The sequence below is a fragment of the Oncorhynchus mykiss genome, chromosome 9 (assembly GCF_057628025.1).
Source record: "Oncorhynchus mykiss isolate SJ-2025 chromosome 9, ASM5762802v1, whole genome shotgun sequence".
NCBI classification, from domain to species: Eukaryota; Metazoa; Chordata; class Actinopteri; order Salmoniformes; family Salmonidae; genus Oncorhynchus; species Oncorhynchus mykiss.
Window position 1 is genome coordinate 77,168,477 of NC_143030.1, and position 15,408 is coordinate 77,183,884.

Here is a 15,408-nt window from a genome sequence, read left to right on the forward strand (position 1 = left end):
CCTGCCTAGTGTGTTCCTTGTTCTTCATGATGCTCTATGCGCTTTTAACGGACCTCTGAGACTATCACAGTGCAGGTGCATTTATACGGAGACTTGATTACACACAGGTGGATTGTATTTATCATCATTAGTCATTTAGGTCAACATTGGATCATTCAGAGATCCTCACTGAACTTCTGGAGAGAGTTTGCTGCACTGAAAGTAAAGGGGCTGAATAATTTTGCACGCCCAATTTTTCAGTTTTTTATTTGTTAAAAAAGTTTGAAATATTCAATAAATGTCGTTCCACTTCATGATTGTGTCCCACTTGTTGTTGATTCTTCACAAAAATATACAGTTTTATATCTTTATGTTTGAAGCCTGAAATGTGGCAAAAGGTCGCAAAGTTCAAGGGGGCCGAATACTTTCGCAAGGCACTGTATGTACTGTAGCTGATCTACTACTATGGTCTGTAGACTATGTGCTATGTACTGGGTTTAGTCAACAATAATCTCATCTCATTACCATTAACCATTGTCATTTTGGCCTCACCAGCAGTTCAATAATCCTCCCCCCATCAGATCCCTAAACCTCTCCCCATCAGATCACTAATCCTCCCCCCCATCAGATCACTAATCCTCCCCCCATCAGATCACTAATCCTCCCCCCATCAGATCACTAATCCTCCCCCCATCAGATCACTAATCCTCCCCCCATCAGATCACTAATCCTCCCCCCATCAGATCACTAATCCTCCCCCCATCAGATCCCTAATCCTCCCCCCATCAGATCACTAATCCTCCCCCCATCAGATCCCTAATCCTCCCCCCATCAGATCCCTAATCCTCCCCCCATCAGATCACTAACCCTCTCCCCATCAGATCCCTAATCCTCCCCCCATCAGATCACTAATCCTCTCCCCATCAGATCCCTAATCCTCCCCCCATCAGATCCCTAATCCTCCCCCCATCAGATCACTAACCCTCTCCCCATCAGATCCCTAATCCTCCCCCCATCAGATCACTAATCCTCCCCCCATCAGATCACTAATCCTCTCCCCATCAGATCCCTAATCCTCCCCCCATCAGATCACTAATCCTCTCCCCATCAGATCACTAATCCTCCCCCCATCAGATCCCTAATCCTCCCCCCATCAGATCACTAACCCTCTCCCCATCAGATCCCTAATCCTTCCCCCATCAGATCCCTAATCCTCTCCCCATCAGATCACTAATCCTCCCCCCATCAGATCACTAAATCTCCCTTCATCATGAACCAGGGAGATTTTCAGAGGGCTTTCCTGGGATTGTAATGAACCAAGGAGATCATCTGAGGGATTTCCTGGGATTGTAATGAACCAGGGAGATCTTCAGAGGGCTTTCCTGGGATTGTAATGAACCAGGGAGATCTTCAGAGGGCTTTCCTGGGATTGTAATGAACCAGGGAGATCTTCAGAGGGCTTTCCTGGGATTGTAATGAACCAGGGAGCTCTTCAGAGGGCTTTCCTGGGATTGTAATGAAGTAGCGGGAGAGATCTTGCCAACAAGCCCCCCCCCCCCCCGTAAGGCGATGGAGAGAGAATTAGAGCCATTGAGAGCGATAAAAGAGAAACATACAGGTGATTTTTTTTTTGTTGCTCTGAGGTGACCTTTACTAAGGCTAGAGAAAAAGACTGTGTCCCAAAAAACTCCCTATTCCCTTCATTGTCTTTTGTCCCAGGTCAACGGTAGTGCACTACATAGGAAATAGGGTGCTATTTGGAACTCCACCAAACACAATAATCCCAATTCAACCCCTATAGCCTCTCTCCTCTACCCTCTCATGTATACTGTATCAATAGCTTTATTTACACCATGCGCTAAAATGTGAGTTTTGTGATATGATCAATATGATCCAATCACTATCTGCTCAAGGTTTGTCACATCTTCACGTTGTATTAAAATGTCTCTAAATCCTTCATTCTGTGTCCGCATTGTGACCAGATCAGCTGGTCAAATTACGTGACAGACATTCTTTCAAAAATCATGTGAATTTATTTACTTTAAGACAACTACTGAAGCCGTAAGTCTATGGTTTGACCATCCAGATGTGTTTACAGGTGATTGATGACCAGACACAATGCGTGCCTGACCACATCCCGAGGTGGTCAGAAGGATCTGATCACAATCTGATCACAATGTGTATTTTAATCTTCTACGCCTGTCTGAAAATGTGGGCATAATTAGAATGTGGACAAGATCAGGACAAAAGGTGCATGTTAGCACCAGGTATAAACAGGGTTCAATGATAGGTTGAAGCCATATGGAAACTAATTAACCTTGCCTTTTGATAGGCTGGGTGGAATTTGGACCATATTGCTTCCTATCATCAATCACCCATCCTTTCAGATATACGCAAGACATTACCCACTGGGAACACACTGGTGTGGAATAGATGTTGAATTGACGTCTGTGCCCGGTGGGTAGTGGGTAGGGGCTAGGGGCAAGGAGTTTGTTTTGGACATTCAGGCAGATAGAGAGAGATAGGGAAACATCTAGAAGGAGCCAGTCATCCATCCAGCCAGAACAGGATGTGAGCACTAAGACCCAGCGGAGAAGCACCGAGGCTGGGTGCTGCCTGCCTCCCTACCCCTCACAGCCTCACTGCTCTGCAGTTACCCTGAGCCCTGAACGCATGCCGGAGTGAGCGCATGTGTGTGAGTGTGGTGTGGTTTGGTGTGTTAGTGTGTGTGTGTGTGTGTGTGTGTGTGTGTGTGTGTGTGTGTGTGTGTGTGTGTGTGTGTGTGTGTGTGGTGTGTGTGTGTGCGTGGTGTGGTGTGGAGTGTGTGTGTGTGTGTGTGTGTGTGTGTGTGTGTGTGTGTGTGTGCGTGGTGTGGTGTGGTGTGTGTGTGTGTGTGTGTGTGTGTGTGTGTGTGTGTGTGTGTGTGTGCGTGGTGTGGTGTGGAGTGTGTGTGTGTGTGTGTGTGTGTGTGTGTGTGCGTGGTGTGGTGTGGAGTGTGTGTGTGTGTGTGTGTGTGTGCGTGGTGTGGTGTGGAGTGTGTGTGTGTGTGTGTGTGTGTGTGTGTGTGTGTGCGTGGTGTGGTGTGGTGTGTGTGTGTGTGTGTGTGTGTGTGGAGCGCAAGTGTGTTTGCATTGTGCACCAAAAGCAGGAGAACAAGAGGAGAGGAGCACACTGTCCTGCTCTCGCTTTTTCTTCCATTCTGCTGTTGCTCTGCCGTGGACACCTGAACAAGACAAGAACTGAGGGGAGTGGAGTGTGTGTGTGTGTTGTGGGGGTGGGTGGGTCAGGCAGGGAAAGATGAGATCAAAGAGCCAGGTGAGGAAGAGACACAGGAACGTCTGTTTCTTTCTCTCTCTCTCTCTCTCTCTCTCTCTCTCTCTCTCTCTCTCTCTTACTCTCTCTCTCTCTCTATCTCTCCCTCTCTCTCTGACGCGCTGTAGTCTGTGAGTGAGTGTTTGTGTGAGGGAGAGATCCAGCCAAATCGGTCCACTTCCCTCATCCAAGCAGACAGTGAACCTGGAGAGGAAGGAGCAGCCCGTCTCCACACTAACTATTAAAGGTATGTTGTTCTCACCGCTCTGCTTTTTATTTTTTTACAAGTCTGCACACTACTAAGTCTGTAGAGTCTGTATCACAACGTGACTATAGGTCATGACGACATTTATACTTACCAGTGCTTGAGCGCTAGGCTACTTACCTCTCCTCTTGTGACAAACAACATATCCACTGAATGCTAGAATCTGTCTGTGCATGGCAGAGGAGTCACTGAGAGAGCAGGGGGTCAGGAGAAGTTCAAAAAGAAGACAATTGGAGTGGGACATATTGTATTAGGAGTCAGGTGTGATCAGAGAGAGGAGGTTGACATGGGGGGTGTAAAGGTGCTGGACAGGGCAGTTCTAGCTGGCTAGCTGAGGGACCGTTTATATATCTATACAGTAGGGTAGATAAATATGTTATGGGCATCCAACTTTAACATTCATCTCTACATTCTACCTATGGTTCTCATTTGGTTTTCAAACCTCTATTCCTTTTGGGGTGGCAGGTAGTCTAGTGGTTAGAGCATTGGGTCAGTAACTGAAAGGTTGCTGGATTGAATCCCGAGCCGATGAGGTAAAAATCTGTCGTTCTCCCCCTGAACAAGGCAGTTAACCCCACTGTTCCACGGTAGCCTGTGATTGTAAATAATAATTTGTTCTTTAACTGACTTGCCTGGTTAAATTTTTTAATAAATGTTTAATGGCCCAGCGTCGTCTGAGTTAGGGGAGAGTTTGGCCGTGGTAGACCGCCATTGTAAAATAAGAATTTGTTCTTAACTGACTTGCCTAGTTAAATAAAGGTAAATAAAAAAAAAAAAAAAAAATTTACATTGGGATGGTGAAACCATCTAGAGTTTACTTTTAGACCTCTCTCAATGGACAAACAAGCTGAGCTGTTGCTAAAACAATAAACAACTATTGTTTAGTTCTCCTTCTAGCAGTAAACACACAGATAGTCATGCGATGGGAGTGTCATATGGTTCTCAATTAGCCATGGCCTGAAGGCAAATTCTTATTTCTTTCACATGAATGCTTGGAGCTCCTTGCTGGGACAGTGAGGTAGTGTTTCAAGACTATTTTAACTTTTAATTTTACAGTACTCCTGATCTTATTAAAAATGGGAGATTCGGCCTCCCGGGTGGCGCAGTGGTTAAGGGCGCTGTACTGCAGCGCCAGCTGTGCCATCAGAGTCCCTGGGTTCGCACCCAGGCTCTGTCGTAACCGGCCGCAACCGGGCGACGCACAACTGGCCTAGCGTCGTCCGGGTTAGGGAGGGCTTGGTCGGTAGGGATGTCCTTGTCTCATCGCGCACCAGCGACTCCTGTGGCGGGCCGGGCGCAGTGTCCGCTAACCAAGGTTGCCAGGTGCACGGTGTAGCCTCCGACACATTGGTGCGGCTGACTTCCGGGTTGGAGGCGCGCTGTGTTAAGAAGCAGTGCGGCTTGGTTGGGCTGTGTATCGGAGGACGCATGACTTTCAACCTTCGGGTTGTAGCGATGAGACAAGATAGTAGCTACTACAACAATTGGATACCACGGAATTGGGGAGAAAAAAGGGGTAAAAAAAAAATTATAATAAAAAAAAAATGGGAGATTCTGTTCTGTAAAAATACAAGCTGTGTATAGAGAAAAAAAACATATTTTACTAAATTATATTGCTAATTCTATACAATGCTTTCAACAAGTATTCATGTTTGTTGTGTTGCAGAGTGGGACTAAAATGGATTCAATTGTCTTTTTGTTTGATCGACACAAAATACTCTGTAATGTCAACGTGGATTTGTAAAATGTTTTATGAAAAATAAAACACTAACATATCTTGATTAGATAAGTATTCAACTCCCTGAGTCAATACATGTTAGTATCACCTTTGGCAACAGTCACAGCTGTGAGTCTTTCTGGTTAAGTCTTTAAGAGCTTTAGACACCTGGATTTTGCAACATTTTTCAATCGTTATTTTCAGAATTCTATGCTTGAAAATATATAATGTATAGAACGTGTAGGATATACAGTATATAATATATAACGTGTTGTATTAGATTAGCCACGTTTTGCACTATTACTTTAGTGTCTTGATTCAAACAAGATGCATGTTTTGAAATATGTTTTAGGCTTCCTAGTTTTCACTCTGTCAGTTAGGTCAGTATGTGTCTGGAGTGACTACAATGTGGTTGATCCATCCTCAGTTTTCTCCTATCAAAGCCATTCAACTCCATAAACTGTTTTAAAGTCACCATTGGCCTCATGATGAAATCCCTGAGCGGTTTCCTTCCTCTCCGGCAACTGAGTTAGGAAGGAGACCTGTATCTTTGTAGTGACTGGGTGTATTGGTACACCATCCAAAGTGTAATTAATAACTTAATTACGCTCAAAGGGATATTCAATGTCTGCTTTTTATTTTATTTTTTACCCATTTTCACCCATCTACCAATAGGCACAAGGCATTGAAAAACCTCCCTTGTCTTTGTGTTTGAATCTTTTTGAAATTCACTGCTTCGACTGAGGGACCTTACAGATAATTGTATGTGTAGTGTACAGAGATGAGGTAGTCATTCAAAAATCATGTTAAACACTGTAATGGCACACAGAGTGAGTCTATGCAATTTATTATGACTTATTTAGACTTGCAATAACAAAGGAGTTGAATACTTATTGACTCAAGACATTTCAGCTTTTATTTGTAATTTATTTGTAAAACGACAACCAAAAAACATAATTCCACTTTGACATTATGGGATGTTGTGTTTTAGGCCAGTGATACACAATCACAATTTTAACCATTTTAAATTCAGTAGTGTGAAGACTTTTAGAAACAAGGATTGGGCCAATTGTGCTCCACCCTGTGGGACTCCCAATCACGGCCGGATGTGATACAGCCTGTATTCAAACCAGGGACTGTAATTGATGCCTCTTGCACTGAGACGTGGTGCTGATGCATTTCGAACCATACTTCCTTCAGATTGAAATATTATTACAAATCAGTCCAAAAAAAACTTTTTTTCACATGGTGGGGTCACAATTTTTTTTTATATCAAAATGGGGTCACAGGACAAACCCCTGCTGTAGGAGAACCCTTTTTGGTTCCAGGTAGAACCCTTTTTGGTTCCAGGTAGAACCCTTTTTATTTATTTATTTTGTTACATTTTTTTATTTAACTTTTTTTTTTTTAAACTAGGTAGAACTATTTTGGGTTCCATGTAGAACACTGTGAAAAGGGTATTTACATGGAACTCAAAAGGGTTCTACCTGGAACCTAAAAGGGTTCCTTAAAGGGTTCTCCTAAAGCAGGGTTCTCCAACTGGCGGTCCGACATTTTTGCCCAAGGGTGATTCTATTTGGCCCGCCAAGTTTTCTGAATAACATTTGTGTGTGTGTGTGCGTGTGTGTGTATTGGACATAAAAGATTGTAAAAACACCAGCAAATCAGCTCCAAGTGATTTCAATTTAGGAGACCTGTTCCAATGTATTCCCACACATAATAGAGAGATAGAAACTGAGTGTACAATACACTCTCTTTCTATGACATAGACTGACCACGTGAAACTGAGGGTACAAAACACTCTCTTTCTATAACATAGACTGACCAGGTGAAACTGAGTGTACAATACACTCTCTTTCTATAACATAAACTGACCAGGTGAAACTGAGTGTACAATACACTATCTTTCTATAACATAGACTGACCAGGTGAAACTGAGTGTACAATACACTCTCTTTCTATAACATAAACTGACCAGACTGACCAGATGAAACCAGGAGAAGCCATGATCCCTTCTTGATTTCACGTGTTAAATTCACTTCATTCAGTGTAGATTAAGGGGAGGAGACAGGTAAAATAATGATTTTTAAGCCTTGAGACAATTGAGACATGGATTGTGTATGTGTGCCATTCAGAGGGTGAATGGGCAAGACAAAAGATTTAAGTGTCGTTGAACGGGGTTTGGTAGTAGGTGCCAGAGGCACCGGTTTGTGTCAAGAACTGCAACGCTGCTGGGTTTTTCACGCTCAACAGTTTCCCTTGTGCATCAAGAATGGTCCACCACCCAGAGGACATCCAACCAACTTGACACAACTGTGGGAAGCATTGGAGTCAACGTGGGCCAGCATCCCTGTGAAACGCTTTAGACACCTTGTAGAGTCCATGCCCTGACAAATTGAGACTGTTCTGAGGGCAAATGGGGGAGGTGCAACTCAATGTTTTGTACACTCAGTGTATGTGATTGTATACAAATGTAAGCAAGGTTTGCAATTGTTATGTTTTAATCAAATGTCATATCTGGATTGGCCTTCGATCAATTTTACAGTCTACAAATTATTTGTAATTATGTTCCAGCCCCCTGACCATCCACTCAAGAAGAAATCTTCCCGCGGCTGAATTTAGTCGATGATCCCTGTCCTATCGGGACAGCCGAAGAACCCTTTAAGGATCAAGAAAGCACTTTTACATTTAAAAAAATATAGATATAAGAGCGTATAGTGTCGTTTTCTGAGGAAGCCTGTGTTTTTTACAGGCTGTAAACCTATTGATGCTGATAGGTTATGCTGATAGGTTATGCTGATAGGTTATGCTGATAGGTTGTGCTGATGGGTTATGCTGATAGGTTGTGCTGATAGGTTATGCTGATAGGTTGTGCTGATAGGTTGTGCTGATAGGATAGTGTCTCTGAGGGGTTGCGTATCCATTGGACGACAGTAAGACATCACAGCTAAGAAAGACCACGTTAATTGTTTTCAAAATTATCCGGTGGAAAGTTATACTGACACAAAGACCCCAGGAGCAAAAGTCAGATAGTGTACCAAAATGGCACCATGTTCCCTGTATAGGTATTACTTTCGACAAGAGCCCTATGACAATTGAGATACATCCGCAGTCAGTGATTCGTCCGTGATGTGAATGCGTGGCGGCCATTGGTGACGAGCTGGCAAAGAATCAGCTGTATGAGTGAAACAAAGTTTTTGTTCGTCACAACTTGCGACATGGAAGAATTGCACATGCAGGTGTGAACAAGTAGCAACAGCCTGTGCGGTTGGTTGTTTTCTTTCTCGTGATGCTGTGTGTGTTCCATCACTGTGACAGTGTGTGTGATGGTGTGAGTGGGGTTGACAGTAAACATCAGAACAGGCCTCACGGTTTTGCACACACACACACACACACACACACACACACACACACACACACACACACACACACACACACACACACACACACACATGCACACACACATAAGAACACAGATACACCCTCAGAGGGCTGGAGAGAAAGAAAGGGCTTTCACAACACTACTCCTCCTAGACTAGCATTACAACACCATGTTTCATTACAGCTACTCCTCCTAGACTAGCATTACAACACCATGTTTCATTACAGCTACTCCTCCTAGACTAGCATTACAACACCATGTTTCATTACAGCTACTCCCCTAGACTAGCATTACAACACCATGTTTCATTACAGCTACTCCTCCTAGACTAGCATTACAACACCATGTTTCATTACAGCTACTCCTCCTAGACTAGCATTACAACACCATGTTTCATTACAGCTACTCCCCCTAGACTAGCATTACAACACCATGTTTCATTACAGCTACTCCCCCTAGACTAGCATTACAACACCATGTTTCATTACAGCTACTCCTCCTAGACTAGCATTACAACACCACGTTTCATTACAGCTACTCCCCCTAGACTAGCATTACAACACCATGTTTCATTACAGCTACTCCCCCTAGACTAGCATTACAACACCATGTTTCATTACAGCTACTCCTCATAGACTAGTATTACAACACCATGTTTCATTACAGCTACTCCCCTAGACTAGCATTACAACACCATGTTTCATTACAGCTACTCCCCCTTGACTAGCATTACAACACCATGTTTCATTACAGCTACTCCTCCTAGACTAGCATTACAACACCATGTTTCATTACAGCTACTCCTCTTAGACTAGCATTACAACACCATGTTTCATTACAGCTACTCCTCCTAGACTAGCATTACAACACCATGTTTCATTACAGCTACTCCTCCTAGACTAGCATTACAACACCATGTTTCATTACAGCTACTCCTTCTAGACTAGCATTACAACACCATGTTTCATTACAGCTACTCCTCTTAGACTAGCATTACAACACCATGTTTCATTACAGCTACTCCTCCTAGACTAGCATTACAACACCATGTTTCATTACAGCTACTCCCCCTAGACTAGCATTACAACACCATGTTTCATTACAGCTACTCCTCCCTAGACTAGCATTACAACACCATGTTTCATTACAGCTACTCCTCCTAGACTAGCATTACAACACCATGTTTCATTACAGCTACTCCTCCTAGACTATCATTACAACACCATGTTTCATTACAGCTACTCCTCCTAGACTAGCATTACAACACCATGTTTCATTACAGCTACTCCCCTTAGACTATCATTACAACACCATGTTTCATTACAGCTACTCCTCCTAGACTAGCATTACAACACCATGTTTCATTACAGCTACTCCTCCCTAGACTAGCATTACAACACCATGTTTCATTACAGCTACTCCCCTTAGACTATCATTACAACACCATGTTTCATTACAGCTACTCCTCCTAGACTATCATTACAACACCATGTTTCATTACAGCTACTCCTCCTAGACTAGCATTACAACACCATGTTTCATTACAGCTACTCCTCCTAGACTAGCATTACAACACCATGTTTCATTACAGCTACTCCTCCTAGACTAGCATTACAACACCATGTTTCATTACAGCTACTCCTCCCTAGACTAGCATTACAACACCATGTTTCATTACAGCTACTCCTCCTAGACTATCATTACAACACCATGTTTCATTACAGCTACTCCCCCTTAGACTATCATTACAACACCATGTTTCATTACAGCTACTCCCCCTAGACTAGCATTACAACACCATGTTTCATTACAGCTACTCCTCCTAGACTAGCATTACAACACCATGTTTCATTACAGCTACTCCCCTAGACTAGCATTACAACACCATGTTTCATTACAGCTACTCCTCCTAGACTAGCATTACAACACCATGTTTCATGTTTCACTACTCCTTGGCCCACTTTAATAGTATTAGCTTTAATAACCCAGAATGACACAGTTCGTATTTATAGTACATAAACATTTGCTTACTGATTCTGTGATACTAGATAGTGTGGCCTGACATTTCCAAATAGCCTAGTTTGAATCCACAAAACTCCCATGGATAGATGCTCCTGTCCCTGCAGTGACTCAGTAATCTCTCTATATTTCATACTTTTACAGATACCATTAATAATTTCTGCTTAATTTCACATTACTGTAAATGATGAATTCAGTTATATGACCACAGCTGACACATTCTCTTAACACTATGTATTTTCTGTCTCTGAAGACATATGGTGGACTGCATCCTCCGTGTCTTTAGCTTCTCCCCGGCAGGGCTGGCTGTTCTGGAAAAACAAGCTCTGGAAAACGCAGATGTCACATTATGGGACAAATTAAGAAATGGCTGTATATATGTGACTGTACATGAGGACTGTGGCCTAATTATAAACACAGGGGTGAAATGAACCGCTGCCCCAGATGAGGATTACTACAGTGACAGTCATAATAACATGTTTATGTCTATATGTTATACACGATCTACAATAACACAACGAGTGTTAAAATGTGAGTTTTTAAGTTTTTAAATTCAAGTGTTTGAATTTGAGCGTTGTTCTACATTTTATAAGTACAAACAGAAAAGGAGGAAGTTGTATTTTGCCCCTGCTTCGTAGGAGAATCCTTCTCTTTGATTTCTTAGAAGGCTGTTGATGTTGATTCGTAGCTTTGTAACGTTTAAATGACATTATCTGAAGTAGGTCAGAACAGTGAAGTGAATCACATTCAAAACTTTTATTGTAGTGAAGCTCTTTCTTCGTGCAGATGCAGACATAGTGGATTTCAACAAAGGCTTTACCTCGCAGTTCATAACAGCTGTGTTTTTTAATGTCTGCATTTAAAATGCCTATTTCTCTATTTTTTTTTTACCAGTAATGTTTCTTCTCTTTTGTTTCAGAGTCCAACCCCCTCCAACCAGAAACCTCTCAACATCATTAAGAATGCATCATTCTGTGGGAGGAGAAAGATAAAGTGTTGTACCTTCACCTGGATCGTCATCGAGTGAGGCCTTCTCCTACCACTCCGGAGGCCTATCTCATCCACAGTCCAGACTTCCACCATCTAGTCTGGTTACCAGGTGCACGACCAGACTTCATCTCTAGAATGATAGTGGGATTTTGCCAGACCTCCACCTGTCCAGCTCTACCTGCCCTGATAGACAGTACCCCCGCCACCTGAGCCTCTGTTCCTCATCCCTAGCCCACCCCCCAAACCCACCAGTCCCCGGGTTCCTTAGCCCCAACCCACCCCCCAAACACTCCCAGTCCCCCGGTTCCTCAGCCCCAACCCACCCCCCAAACCCCCCCGGGTTCCTCAGGTCCAACTCAACCTCCAAACCCCCCCCCCCCACCCCCCCCCCCCACTCCCCTGGTTCCTCATCCCAACCCACCCCCCAAATCCCCCCGGTCCCCCGGTTCCTCAGCCCCAACCCACCCCCCAAACCCCTCCATTCCCCCTGTTCCTCAGCAACCAGCCCGAAGCAGGGGAGGATGGGTGATGGGCCTGTGAGTCTCCCTGGTCTCACTCCTTCCTTCTCTCTCATCCTCTCATGGAGCCTCCTGTTGACAGTTCCACTTCCCCCTGGAACTCTTCCCAGTCCTCTCTCTCCGGACTTCCAGGTCGGTACCAACTAAGGTTGTAAAATTCTGTTAACTTTCTGTCTTTTAGAAGATTAATAATCAGGAAAACTGGAATCCTCAAACCAGGATTTCTGGAAAACCCGTGAGTTTGGGGACAGTTATCCTAATTTTGCTGCCTGAGTACTGACTTTAACTTAACTTAACTTGGTTAAAGACAGTACTTTGGACTTTAATGTGTTCATGAGCTTTGATCATTTTGTATGAATTTATAGGCAACTCTATATGTATTTTAAATGTGTGTAATACAATGCATTCATTATTTCATTCAGGTCCCTGGCTCCCAGCCTTCCCAGCCTCGCTGCACCCCAATGCCTCTAAAGTGAGTCTTCCCGTGGACACTGGCGCCAGCAGAGCCCCCCTGGCCCAGTCCCTGGCCCTGTGTGTGATGCTTCTCATGGACCTCTTAGCGGTCGTAGGCAACCTAGCCGTCATGGCTGTCATCACCAAGACGCCGCAGCTGAGGAAGTTCGCCTTCGTGTTCCACCTGTGTCTGGTTGACCTGCTGGCGGCTCTGGTTCTGATGCCTCTGGGCATGCTGCCGGACCGGGTTTTGGCGCACGACGAGGCACTGTGCCGGAGCTACCTCTGTCTTAGCGTGGGTCTGGTCAGTGCCGCCATCTTGTCTATCTCTGCCATCAACGTGGAGAGGTACTATTATATTGTCCACCCCATGCGCCATGAGGTCAAGATGACCGTGGGGGTGGTTGTGACGGTGTTGGTCGGGATCTGGATCAAAGCTATTGTAACGTCAGCAATGCCACTCCTGGGCTGGGTCTTCCAGGGGAGCCAGGGGGTAGTGGTCGAACTCGGAGGGGGACTAGAGGCTCCCATGATCCCGAGTCATCCAAGCCAGAGACGTTGCTCCCTACACTGGACCGGAGGAGGAGGGACCACACGGTTAATATTCATGCTCTTCTTCACCTTTGTCTACTTCCTGTGTCCAGTGCTGATCATCCTTGTTGTGTACTGTAACATGTTTAAAGTAGCCAGGGTGGCAGCCATGCAGCATGGCCCCTTACCTACCGGGATGGACACACCTGGGCCCCGCCCTCACCGCTCCGAGTCCCTCAGCAGCCAATCCACCATGGCTGCCAGCCTGGGAGGCCCCGGAGGTGGCCCTGGGGGCCCATGTCCTCCACTCCGCACCCCCAGTCAGAGGACCTTCAACGGGGGTAAAGCTGCGGCAGTCCTGGTGGCGGTTGGAGGCCAGTTCCTATGCTGCTGGCTGCCTTACTTCTCCTTTCACCTGTATGCCGCCCTGGTCTCCACCCCCCCGGCCTCCCTGGCTTCGGACCAGATGGAGGAAGTCGTGACCTGGATCGGTTACTTCTGCTTCACCTCTAACCCCTTATTCTACGGCTGTCTGAACAGGCAGATCCGCACGGAGCTGGGCCGAAGCCTGGCCTGTATCTTTAAGCGGGCGGGGCCGGGCAACGGGGATCAGCTGGCCAGCCGAGAGGCCTCCATCGAGGAGAACTTCCTCCAGTTCCTCCAGGGGACAGGGTGCAATCTGGAGCCCTGCGAATCTCAGGCACACAGCAGGGCTAGCAGGCCAGAGGAGCTGGAGGAGGCGGGGGAGAGGGGCCCTCTTCAAGATGGACCTTGTCAGGAGAACACGCTGGTCCAGGAACACACGCCTGTTGACTTCCACATCCCTGGACAGATTATCGAGGAGACCTCTGAGTTCTTGGAGCAGCAGCATCTGAATCTGAACAATGACATCAACCTAGCAGACAACTGCTGCAGGGTACACAGAACATTGCTGGACAGCGCCTGAGCTGTAGCTGACACCACTCATGTGTACAGTAGGCCTTTTTTTTGGGGGGGGGGGGGGGGCCTCAGAGGTGGAAACACTAAAGTCTTAGTCTGTAGAACAAGCACCGGTGTAGAGTCCTATGGTGGAAATGGCAGATAGATGCCAATGTTCTTTAGTATGTCTGAGGATTCCATCTGATGCTGGACTTGATGGTGTCGTGTCCACATTTGCTACAGTGTGATTATGGAACATGACGTGTACATAGTAAGTAGTTACTACTACAACTCTAATGTACAGAGTTGCTATCTTCTTTTGAAGATATCATGTTGTTATTATCAGTCTAAATCTCTATGTTCATTCTTCTGTCACTAGAATCAGGGTTCCTTTACGGGAAGGTTAGGAGGTATGATACAGGGTTGGAGGAAATTCCATTTAAATTCAGTAAACTCCAGGAATAAACAGACATTTTAATTCCAATCAATCCTCCATGCTTTTCTATGAGGTTTAGTTCCTGAATTGACTGAATGGAATTGTAATTTACCCTAACCCTGGTATGATGACATTGCTACCCATTTTCTATCAAGACCAAAACTCCTTACATTAAATATATTTACTGCCAGTCTACCTCCCCTGTGTCCTTCAGTCAATCAATGTCTTTTTTGGTACTGAATTATTATTTTGGTCTGGGAAAGAGTGGGAGAACATCTCACATATTAGCAATCTTTGTTTTGGTGTGGATCGCACAAATCATTTTTGTCAAAGTCTGAAAGAATACCCTAAGACAACCAGTTAGACAAATGTAAAATGACAATCCTATAGACATATACAGTACACACAGTAGCAGGCGAAAGGTTAATAACCAGATCAACACACTGATCACAGCAGAGAACAGGATAGTGCTGATCCCCCATTCCAGTCCCATAATTCAACCAAGAAATGAATGCAGATTTAGATGTTTTTCTCGGGTAGGACATTAAAAAAATAAACAATTTCAGAGCCATTTCTGATTGCACTCAGTCTGAAACACTATGTGCCCTGGTCAAAAGTAGTGCATTATGTAGGGAATAGGGAGCAATTTGGGATGTAGCCAACGTGTTAACAGGATCATTTCACAACTGATCCTTGCCAATGGTATTTATAGCTAGCATATACATATACATGAGCATATCCACTAGGTTATTATTTGACTCCACACTAAATGAGGTTATTATTTGACTCCACACTGAATACATGATGTTATTATTTGACTCCACACTGAATGAGGTTATTATTTGACTCCACACTGAATACATGATGTTATTATTTGACTCCACACTG

At 44.6% G+C, this 15,408-nt stretch overlaps 1 protein-coding gene across 1 annotated transcript; it reads left to right on the forward strand.

The window, feature by feature from the left end:
• The first annotated feature begins 2,737 nt into the window (after positions 1-2,737).
• On the forward strand, positions 2,738-14,714 carry LOC110532807 (G protein-coupled receptor 61). Its single transcript, XM_036988934.2, has 3 exons — positions 2,738-3,538; positions 11,594-12,314; positions 12,605-14,714. The coding sequence occupies exons 2-3, from the start codon at positions 12,245-12,247 to the stop codon at positions 14,110-14,112; spliced, it is 1,578 nt and encodes a 525-aa protein (XP_036844829.2). The 5' UTR covers positions 2,738-3,538; positions 11,594-12,244; the 3' UTR covers positions 14,113-14,714.
• The last annotated feature ends 694 nt before the right edge of the window (positions 14,715-15,408 follow it).

What these genes read in the sequence shown, in the direction of transcription:
- LOC110532807 (XM_036988934.2), top strand. Translation starts at nt 12,245, where the DNA reads ATGGAGCCTCCTGTTGACAGTTCCACTTCCCCCTGGAACTCTTCCCAG. An exon ending in CTCTCTCTCCGGACTTCCAG is followed by an intron (nt 12,315 to 12,604) that starts GTCGGTACCAAC and finishes TATTTCATTCAG; the next exon opens with GTCCCTGGCTCCCAGCCTTC.